The 11,190-nt window shown below is 35.7% G+C and overlaps 1 protein-coding gene across 1 annotated transcript; it reads left to right on the top strand.

The window, feature by feature from the left end:
• Window positions 1-4,926: 4,926 nt before the first annotated feature.
• LOC121982853 (telomere repeat-binding protein 4-like) lies at window positions 4,927-9,878 on the top strand. The gene is made up of 10 exons (XM_042535889.1): window positions 4,927-5,185; window positions 5,701-5,846; window positions 5,924-6,797; window positions 6,949-7,086; window positions 7,244-7,306; window positions 7,439-7,518; window positions 7,927-8,171; window positions 8,460-8,783; window positions 8,872-8,935; window positions 9,232-9,878. Exons 2-10 carry the CDS (start codon window positions 5,751-5,753, stop codon window positions 9,388-9,390), a joined length of 2,043 nt encoding a protein of 680 aa, XP_042391823.1. The 5' UTR covers window positions 4,927-5,185; window positions 5,701-5,750; the 3' UTR covers window positions 9,391-9,878.
• Window positions 9,879-11,190: the final 1,312 nt, after the last annotated feature.

The raw sequence follows: 11,190 nt of genomic DNA, 5'->3' as shown, positions 1-11,190 counted from the left end.
TGTCTCCTCGCCCGGTCGGCCAGTTTGTTCGCTCAACCTATCTGCTCGCTCGGTCGGCCAGTCTGTTCACCTGACTTGTCTGCTCGCCCGACAGTAGTGTTTGGACGGCTGCTCTGTCTGATCGGACTCGGTACTCCCAACTGCTTGGCTTGGCAACACAGACCTACTGCTCAGCAGATTTGCCCACTCAACGACTTGGTCCGATCTACTATTCTTAAGCACGTAGTAGAAACCAATCTCCGTTGACAGTCTGAGATTATCCGCTCAGATCATCTTTATTGTAAATTGAATTTAAATTCTGTAATTTTAAATTTAGTTAAGTCCCTAAAATTTTCGAGTATAAATTGTTTGTATCCAATAATATTATATTATATTATCTAACAAAACAAATTTTATATATATATATATATATATATATATATATATATATAAAATACTATATATATATATATATATATAAAATACTCTCTTGTCTGACCGTCTCAATTAGCCCTGACGATAAAAAAACATATAAAATAAGAGCTGTTTTTTCATAGAAGAAGAATTAGGATTGGTATTAGTTGGCTTGAAAACAATAAAAAGAAAGAAAGAAAGAAAGAGGATTGTTGCTCTTGAGAATAAGAAAATAAAAAAAAAATTGTTGTTAGAGAAGGAGAAGAAAAAAATAATTAAATTATGGTTTAAAAGGAAAAAAAAAGTAAAGAAAAAGAAGAGAAGCGAAGAAGAAAGAGTTGACCGTGTAGGTTTGGTGAACTACTTACCTGGAAAAGAATAAAAATAAATAAATCTTTTTAAAAAATTATTAATGTATTTTAAATCGATTAAATTTGGTCTAGTCATAATTAAATTAACTCTGATTTAGACTAACATATTTATTATTTTCACGTATATGAATTTTGTTTGATCATCTCAAGCCAATTTAAAATCAACACATTCATTTTGTGATTAATGATTCAATTTATTTATTTTGTTAAAAAATTTAATAGTTAATAAAATTTATATAGATAATAATAATTAAAAAAATTAGGATGGATTATAGTGTGAATCTGTCTGATATGATCTGAACAACCATCATATTAATAATTTTATTTGCAAGACCTTTTAGTTCATCATATTTATGTATTTTATTTATTTTATAATTTAGATATTCGGAATTTGCCTGATTAATCCTAAAAATAGACCATGTATAAATTTGAAGTATAATTTATAGGCACTCGAAGATTTAATCTTCAGAATATATTCAAATTCTGATTTATTTATTTTTTTCTTTTATGTATGGTACTGAAAAACAAGAGTGTTATATTTGCCTCTAATTCAAGTTTAATTCATGATAAAACAAATTTTGCTTCCCTAGTGATGAACCTAGAAGGCGGAGACGTGTTGCTTAAGATTTTTCTTTAGGTGTATTATGGATGTATAATTTCATTTTAAATATTTCTCAAATTCATGTAAAGCTTAACTTATTGCTTATAGGACTGTATATGAACCTAGGGTTCATAAACAAATTTGATATTTAATTTAGTAAGAGGTTATTCATGTTCGTTCAATATATACAAAATTGATTAAATAAATATGTTTGAACAACTCATTAAACTAAATAAATAAACTTGAACATATATGTGTTCAACTCATTAATATTTGTGAACATTAAACCATGTTTGTGAACTATGTTCATTAATAAAATTTTTATTAACATGCCGAATAATTTTTTTTTAAAAATAAATAAATAAATTTGAATTATCAAACTCAATAATCAATCAAACAAACAAAAGTTTTAAATAGTCAAACAAGTTTAAATTGAGAGCTCCATAATATCTAAACGAACTAAGCTCAAGTCAAGTTTAAATTAAAAGTTCGATAACATCTAAACAAGTCAACCTCAAACTAAACAAATAAACCAAACCAAGTTTGAATAATAATTTTAAATGTTTGATTTATTTTAGGCCCGTCTTGACTTAATTCGGTCACCTTATCAAACAAGATTGGATACCCTAAATCTTAGCTCAGCTTGACTTGTTTATCGTCCTAATTGCTTCTATCACTTATTTTACTCAAAAAGGATAAGTTTTTAAGGGTTGTTGGGCATACCATTAATGTCTAAGTTGATGGTGTATATTATGGACAGTTGCATTTTAATTCATGAAGTTTTTCAATAAATTTGTTAATTAATTGGCAAAAAAAAAAAAAGTGAAACAATCACGTCGATGACCCCTTAGGATGGCAAAAGAAAGGTAAATGATGGAGGATTTTGTCTAGCAACAACTACATATGCAAAGATAAATTTGTTAATTAATGATTGTATTTGATATCTACGATACTCTTAAATCATTTCAATTAGTTAGATGGTGACAGATTTATTATAATAAAATAAGAATCAATTTCCGTCAGGTACATGTCTTTGGGGGAAAACTCCTCCCACCACTTAGCCACTTGACGATCAGATATAAACTCACCTTATGATTTATCTTCCTTCACATAATTTTACAAGAGTAACGTCTAAAATAAATATAAACTTTTACTACACACTAGGAGGAGATGTTAATTTACTAAAGACACACTTAAATTTAAATTTAAGAAATTAACAGTTAAAAAATATGCATCTAATTTAGATATTTAGTAAACGAAACACTTATTTCATAAAATACCAGGCCTCCTCCACCAAATTACACCCCAGGTTAAATTAAACTAAAAAATTTTCTTATCTAAAGAGAAAAAAAAAAACTCTCCTCTTGCTCTTCTCACTCTGTGAGGACCATGGAACCCCTCCATTGGCTTCGAAATTTGGACAGACCATGAACATTTGTGGTCACTTAGCTACAATTGCATGATTATGAACTCCACTATTTTGTGGTGGTACTGGTGATCACGAATGCTAGTGATCTTGTCATGAAATTGCGATCGAGCGACGACTGTAATTTTGTAGTTGTGAGCTCCACCATGATCAGCCAGACAACCGTGAATGCTCATGATCTGATTGTTAAATCATGATGACCACAAATTTACAGTCAAATGAGGATTTCCATAGTTTATTGACGCAAAGAGAGAATAGAAGAGAAGAGATTGGTTTAGATAAGAGAAAACTCATTTGATTTTATCTAAAGACTATAATAAATGGAAAGGTATTTTAGGGAATAAAATAAATGTGCCCTTTAATAAATATTTAAATTAGGTGATTATTTTTAGTATTTCTTAAACTTGAATGACTTCCTTTACAAGTTCTTTAATTTGGCAGAGTTACTTGTCAAAACAGGTGCGTTTTAATTATTCTTCTAAAATTATCAAAAAAATATTATTTAATTTAGTTAATCGATGATCCACACATCAGTAAAAACAACATGCAATTTTGAATTAGAAAATTTTGAAAAAATGAGATTTTTCTTGATTTGGATTAATGAAATTTTTTATTAAAAATATTCATTGATAAGAGAAAAATGAAATCATTAAAAGTTTTAAATAAATAATTTTTATTACATTACTTAAATAAAATCAAATAACATTCGATTATATTTTATTTTTCATAATCTTATCATATAATAATTTAAATCAAAGACACCCTAATAATTAATCACTTGTGCAATCAATCTTCTTCCTTGCTGATGTTTTTTGTTTCCTTGCATCCCAATCTGTAAATTTCGAGGACAAAAACAGTTCAATAGAAGGATCTCTCTTCTTTTTAATGAAACAAAAATTACGTCAATCAATTGTGAATACTTATTAGTCATTGGCTCTTTATTGGAAAAAAAAAGGACAATTGACTCAAATTCCCAGTCAAATAAAAATTATGGTCAAAGGTTTCATATGCTTCTTCGATATCGTTTAATTGGCTAGCAATCCCATACGGAACATGCACCGTGTGAGACTGAAACTTGAGAAAGCAACCAATTGCATTCAGCCCCTCACAGTTATCGTCATAGCTATGACGTACTAATTATAAGGTATTTTTCTTTAAAAAAAATCTGGGTCATTAATTACGGAAATGACAAATTAATTAAGTTTCGGTATTTCTTTTTTCATTAAGCATCTATACTTAATTATCTATGATTTTTATTTTCTCCGTATTAATCTAAGGATCAACGAGTTAACCAAGACCTAAATACTTGAATTATATATAGTATTTGGGTATATGAGAAAGCAACAAATTAACACACCACCACCAACTTCTTTACCATTTATAACATATAAAATCTGTGATCCATATCCTTCTCTTCCGATCTGATCGACTCATTCGACTAACTCAGCTAACCTACTTATTGGATGCGTTTCCTTTTATTTTAATTTATATCTGTACAATATTCATATTAAAAGAAATGGTTATGTAAAAGCTGTAAAGTAACGTTGAGACTCTGTCTCCATGCGAGATTATTTATGCAAATCCTGATCGTCTCCTTTAGGATTCGGTTGCGTAAGGCAACAGTGCCCAACTCCACACGTTACAAGATTCCCATGGCAGCCTAGCTTCGTCACGTGATCCCCATGTGATCCTCCCCTCCGATTAATTTGCTAATGCATCTTAATTAACCTTCTTAAGTACGTTAAAACCAACTACCGCCGCCCCGTCGCCGCCGCCGCAAGTGGAATACATTTTAACGAAGCCGTCGTTAGTCATCTACAGCGTGCAGGCCTTTAGACACGTGGATTGCCGGTCGGACGCGGAACGGCGATACCGGATAAGGATCGCCCCTTTATCCAAACCCGACGCGTTATTTCGTGAATTTAAATTTTGAAACGAAATAGTTGCGTGACTGTAGGAAGGGTTTGGACCGTGGGATCCGCATGGTAGAACACGTGGCAGAGGAAGAGGCTATGTGAGGGGATAATTGGATCTCGGATATGATGCGAATCCGTGTGTGAGGTTACCGGATGAGCCGGTGGACGTGGGAGGGAGTCAAAAAGTTTCTGAAGCATTGAAGCTGCCTAAAATGGGATGGTTTATAGGGGGGTTTTAGCCATCTGAGGGAGAGGGAGAGAGAGAGAGAGAGAGAGAGAGAGAGAGCGAACGTTCCTGGGAGGAACAAGGGTTGAAGAAGGGAGGAAGGGAATTTGGTTGCCAATTCGTGGTTTGACACCTCGTCATCCTCCGGTCTCGCCTCCGCTTGAGTTGGGAAAAGATTTAGTAGGAATTGCTGGCGATCTTGTCGGAATTGGAGATGTTTTAGCAGGGACAACTCCCTCGTCTTCTCCGAAGGTGATTGGATCCATCTCTGCTCCATTTTCTCTAGTCTGGTTTTCTGATAGAGCGGATTCCTCTGCTTCTTCATTCGTCTTGGCAAAAGTAATGTCGTCTCAGGTTTTTACGTCTTGAATTGATTTTCTTGCCTATTTTGCGTTTTTTTTATTGATCTGATCTCGTCGGTTTTTTCTGTTTCTTGTGGTTTTGGATCTCGAACCTGAATTCCTTCTGCCTTACGGTTCTCTATCCTTGTCATATCAGGTTTTTTGATCGCTTAAATTTCCTAAGGTTGGATATTTATTTTTCCTCTCCTTCTAATCTACATGCAGTCAGTTGCTTTATGGATGCATTTTAAACAGAGAGTCCGCTGTCAAATTTCATTCGCAGTGGAACTCGGATTCTCGAATTTTAATCTTAATTTATTTTCGTGGATCGCCTAGTTATTTAACTTTGATTGCCGAATTTCACTGATTTACTATAGTTGCATATGGCCTGCCTGAATTTTTGCTGCTTGCCTTTTGTTGTAACAGATTTAGGAAAGAAGGGTTCTTCTATTTTGAAATTGCTGCCCCTACTTGTGATGAATCTTTGGGGTTTGGTGGTTCAGAACAGGATGCAAGGCGGATCAGGTGCTTATGAGGCCCCTATGGTGCCACATTTTCCGAGATCAGCTAGGGTATGTTTGCAAATCCAGTTTTCTTATGGTGAGCTTTGATCTGTATTGTTGATTTAACTTTGCAAGTTTATTGACAGGGGAAGCGATCGGCAAGAAAGAAGACTGTGGACCCGCAGATGTGTGCAATTGATTTGCTCGCCAATCTAGCAAGCACTTTGTTGTCAGAAAGGGAAATTTTGCCAACTCCAGATTACAATGTTCAAACATCTCCCACCGTTTCAATACATAATACTGTTAAACGAGAGAAAATTGATGCCCAGAACTCGTTAAAATTTGAGGCCTGTGATCTGCTAAGTTATATCGAGGATGTACATTATCCTGAAAATTTATTTAAAAGGATGAAAACAAATGACTTGAGCAATCATTCAATGGCCTTACAAGCCACAACGCCAGAGCCTGCTTCTCTCTTTGCAACGTCTGAAATATTACATGAGGATGCTATTGCTCAAGAACAGAATTTCATTGGTAAGAATGATAAATTTGTGCATGGCTCCTATGTCATTTCTGAGCAATGTGGCACAGAGAATCTTGATTCTAGTACCGTAGAGTTGCATGATCTAAATGAAGTAAGGAGCAAGGCAACATTCCGAGCTGAACAAGTGGACAGAGCTGTAAAAGATGACAAAGATGTATACATGAGTGATGCAAACAATCTAAAAAATTGTATTGAAAATTTTGCTGCTTCAGTTAGTTCTGACAACAATTTTGATATTCCCTTGGACAAGAACAACATTCGCAAGAAGCTCCTCTTTCCTAATCCAGAAGATCACATGGATCCTGCTGCAGATAACAATTCTGTGAATTCTTCTGAATGTACTCAATCTGTTGTTACTTGCAAGGCCTCTAGGTTTCAGCACACAGGTGAAAGCCAGAGGATAAGAAAGCTTTTAGCATCTAGATTGAGAAAAGTAGCTCCAGCAAATTTGCAGGATGGAAAGAGAGCTAGCTATGGTACTTCAATTACTCCCCATAATTATCCCATTAACTTATTCAACAAATACTCTTTTCGTTGACCGACCACGTAATCTTATTTTAAAGCACATGTGTTTCTACATCTTTATTTCTGCAATGCAATTCACCATTGGATTTTTTTTCACTTCAGCCATGGAAAACAAGACTTCTTTACGTGGTAAGAAAATGGATTATACACGTCCAAGAACATTGATGAAGTCCTTCAGGAAAAGAAAATTGTTTGATCATTATTCTGCGTCAGCTTTTGATGGAGGGATTTGTTGTGAAGGTGTGTCATTTTGTTTCGTTGAAAGGATGATATCGATTTAGAAAACAAATAACCATATGACACATCATTTGACTGTTTGTCAATTTAAGTTGGCTAATATCTACATGAGTACTTCCGTTTGGGATTGAGTGTTAAGAAATATCATTTGTCTTTACAGCAAATGACACGTGGTCTTCAATGAAAGTAACAAAGTCATGCAATAGTTCTTCAGACTACCATGGTAAATTATTGGATGGATAAACCATGTGTCATTATTTTTGTTCTATTTTCCTTTTATTTTTCTTCTTTTAATTCCAATCCTGATTTGATCAAGTCCTGATGGGTGTTGTATTTTATTTATCTTTTTGTTCAGCTAAACTCAAAATCAAGTCTTTTGAGGTGCCAGAACTTATTGTTGAAGTTCCTGAAACAACTACTATTGGCTCACTAAAGGTATATAATTATTTCAGCACCATTATAATGCTTTAATTTCAGTAGTGCGTTTGACAGTATCACCAACCCCAAATAGTTGGAATAAACATAGTTTGATGATGACCATGATGTTATCATGATATGCGTGTGAGATTATGCATGGAAATGATAGTACAAAAGTTGGTTGAATATTTATTGTTGGTTCAACTTATTACAGACTCACTGTAATATTTTTTGAAACCATTATTTCTGCAACAAGCCAGCATTAATCATGCGTGCTATTATATTAGTTTGTGTTTCAAATTGTCCACTCCAACTTATTACAGTATTTGTTTTTTCTGATTTTTTTTGTGCATGTTGTTGGCAACGCATTTAGAGTTTCTACTTATCCTCCACGGTCTCCATTGCATGTGTCTATATTTTATGCAGAGGACCATTAGGGAGGCTATAACTGCTATCCTTGGAGGCAAGCTGCATGTTGGTGTTCTTTTTCAAGGAAAGAAGGTTACAGATGACAGCAAGACCTTGCACCAGGCTGGGATTTCGCAAAGTGATAAGTTTGGTGACTTAGGTTTTATATTGGAACCAAATATTAGACATGTTCCAGAAAATCTGACATGCCCGAGAGACCCTCATCTCCTTAGTCTTGGTTGTGCTCCTGATCAACTAGATATGTAAGTTAACTACATAATCCTTTGAATTTGTAGTGGTTAGTAGTTTGACAGAGTTTTCTGTTATAGTTGGGAAAAGGTTCTATCAGATGTTTTAGTGTCACTCAATTCACTGACATGAATTTTCCTCTAACGATACTAACAAAATGAAATTGTAGATCCATGTATGCAAGTGTTTACAATGAGACATTGTGTATTTTGTCTTTCTATGAGGAGTTTGATTTTTTTTTTTTTGCTGCCTATAATGTTTAATGAAATGTATCATTGTCTATTTGTTTTTGCTTTGGATAGATTTCCACCTGTAACACCTTCTGCCATAGACCGATTTGCATTGGATGATGCTACTCAAAATTGTTTAAAGGCCGCTCCTGAAAGCGATCGTGATTCAGTTCAGTCACAAACTAATGCATCATCACCTGAAAAGCAAATTGCCAGTTCACTACCTCTGGTTGTTGTGCCACCGCCATTAAATGAGGAGGCAATGGCCGTGGTTCCTTTTCATAACAAGCCTAAGAGCAAATTGTGTCAAGTTGGTCAACGTCGGGTTCGAAGGCCATTCACTGTTGCCGAAGTGGAAGCCCTGGTCCAGGCAGTGGAAAAGCTTGGAACAGGAAGGTTGGTTTTGCATGTGAAAGTTGATGCTATAAGTTGTTTCTGCAAACATAATTTCTCACGTTCTCTGCTTCCATGTATCTATGTTTAGGTGGAGAGATGTCAAACTCTGTGAATTTGAGAATGAAAAGCACCGGACATACGTGGATCTAAAGGTACATGCACTTGACTTGGGTACTTGATTTCCAAGTGATTTAAGACCGACTATGTTTGTTCAAGGATATCATTGTACTTGTTATCTTAGAATGACTGTGTTCCTTATTGTATAAGACATCTAAAGGTAATCTTAGGGCATTTATATGCTGATGACATTTAACTTTTTAGTACTAATCCTTCTTTACAACAAATGAATAAATGAGCAAGCAAACATATTACTGTAAAAATCCAATTTGTTTGGAAAAAGCATCTTTTACAGCATGCTAACCATGCTGAACTCCTCTGATTGACACAGGATAAATGGAAGACGTTAGTACACACAGCCAGGATTTCTCCGCAACAAAGAAGAGGAGAACCCGTCCCTCAAGAGCTTTTAGATAGGGTTCTGTCAGCCCACTGTTATTGGACCAAGCAACAAATGAATCTCCAAGTGAAACCGCTTCCTGCTTCTTAAACTCTTGCTCCTCTCACTCATAACCAGGAAAGTAGATGCTATTTGATTAATGTAGATAAACAGATGCACAATTTTTTTTTATAAAAAAAAGGAGAAACAAGTTCATAGCTGGTAGAACTGTTTAACTTTCGTTCATTAACCGCCATCATTATTCACCACTATTCTTTCACGCGGAAGTTCTTCAGAATGGAGGAGGAAAAGATGATCGTTCTTCTGTGATTATATGTCCAGGAAAGAGAATTAACTGAGCAAAAGAAACCAGACAGTTTGTATCACAAACCGGTGACTTCTCATTAGTTTAACACATTCTTTTCTGTGGGATCTACTACTTATGCTGCGGAAGATGTCAAGATTGATTCTTTTATTTTCTTCTCATTCAATGTTGTATTGATTTCTGTTTTTCTTGTTCACTTCAAGCGCTTAATTGTAACAATTGATTCGTTTATAACATTAATTTGATGTTGTGATACATGCAATTTAATGTCGAATTCAAGTGATATTTACTTTGTTGCAAATCACTGGATCAAATCTATCAAGTTGGTTACAGGTGAAACCTTGCTTGGGAAAATCTTATAATGAAAGATTTTTAAAAAAAAAAAGCAAAAGAAGAATTCAAAAGGTCAATAGAGAAACACGTTTCCCTTGTTTGTCTCGCCCAAATAGGATAGAAAATTGTTGAAGACTCGCTCATTATAGTAAATGATACGGTGTATGATAGAGGGATCGACTTGGTCAGAAGTCAAGTTCACGTGATGGTTAAAGGTCCAATCTATGTGGTGGTCAAAAGTCAAGATTACATGGCGGTCAAGGTCAAGCCTTTGTGGCAGTCAGCGGTCAGGCCTACATGGTGAGTAGAAACTCAGAAGGTAGGACGTACAGTTCAGGATAGGCGAACTAAGGCTTATAGGTCAGGACTCACAAGATAAGACATGCAGAGATATGCGGACCCAGACGTACAGATCAGGATCGGCGGACTAAGGCTTACAGATTAGGACTCACAAGATGAGACATGCAGAGTAGGATATGCGGACCATGATGTACAGTTCAGGATAGGCGGACTAAGGCTTACAGGTCAGGACTTACAGGATAAGACATACAGAAGAGGATATGCGGACCAGGACGTATAGTTTAGGATAAGCGGACTAAGGTTTACAGGTCAGGACTTACAGGATAAGACATGCAGAACAGGATATACGGACCAGGACGTACAGTTCAGGATAGGCAGACTAAAGCTTACAGGTCAGGACTTACAGGATAAGACATGCAGAACAGGATACGCGGACCAGGACATACAGTTTAGGATAAGCGGACTAAGGTTTACAGGCCAGGACTTACAGGATAAGACATGCAGTACAGAATATGCGGACCAGGACGTATAGTTTAGGACTTACAAGATAAAATACAGAGCAAGGCCGTGTATATAGGTCGAGACTTAAGGAACGACAAGCGAGGGTCTCGATTTGCAGGGCGGTAAGCGCAGGTCTGGATTTACCGGATGACAAATGCAGGGCTGGACATACAGATCTGGATTTACGGGGTGACAAACACAGGTCAGGGAATGCAGGTCTGTGCCCACAGGTCAAGGTTTGCAGGTACGAGGACCTAGTCCAGGGTTAATGGACCTGGGTGGGCATGCACTATACGACAATCAAGTCAAGGAATCGTAACCACCTGTCAGAGAATAATCATCACATGTCAGGGAATATGCTAACGGTCTAGGGCTCATTGCCCACCGATCCTTCCTCCGGCCTATAGGAAGATGTCATGTGTCATTCACCGCCAGGCAAATCCTGACATCCG

This window comes from Zingiber officinale, chromosome 1B (genome assembly GCF_018446385.1).
Source record: "Zingiber officinale cultivar Zhangliang chromosome 1B, Zo_v1.1, whole genome shotgun sequence".
In the NCBI taxonomy this organism is placed as follows: domain Eukaryota; kingdom Viridiplantae; phylum Streptophyta; class Magnoliopsida; order Zingiberales; family Zingiberaceae; genus Zingiber; species Zingiber officinale.
Note: the sequence above shows the minus strand (reverse complement) of the source record. Positions and strands in the feature narration are given on the sequence as shown.

Coding starts and splice junctions, on each gene's coding strand:
- LOC121982853 (XM_042535889.1), top strand. CDS start 5,751: ATGAATCTTTGGGGTTTGGTGGTTCAGAACAGGATGCAAGGCGGATCA. Junction 7,087..7,243: donor TGGAGGGATTTGTTGTGAAG/GTGTGTCATTTT, acceptor TTGTCTTTACAG/CAAATGACACGTGGTCTTCA. Junction 8,936..9,231: donor GGACATACGTGGATCTAAAG/GTACATGCACTT, acceptor TGATTGACACAG/GATAAATGGAAGACGTTAGT.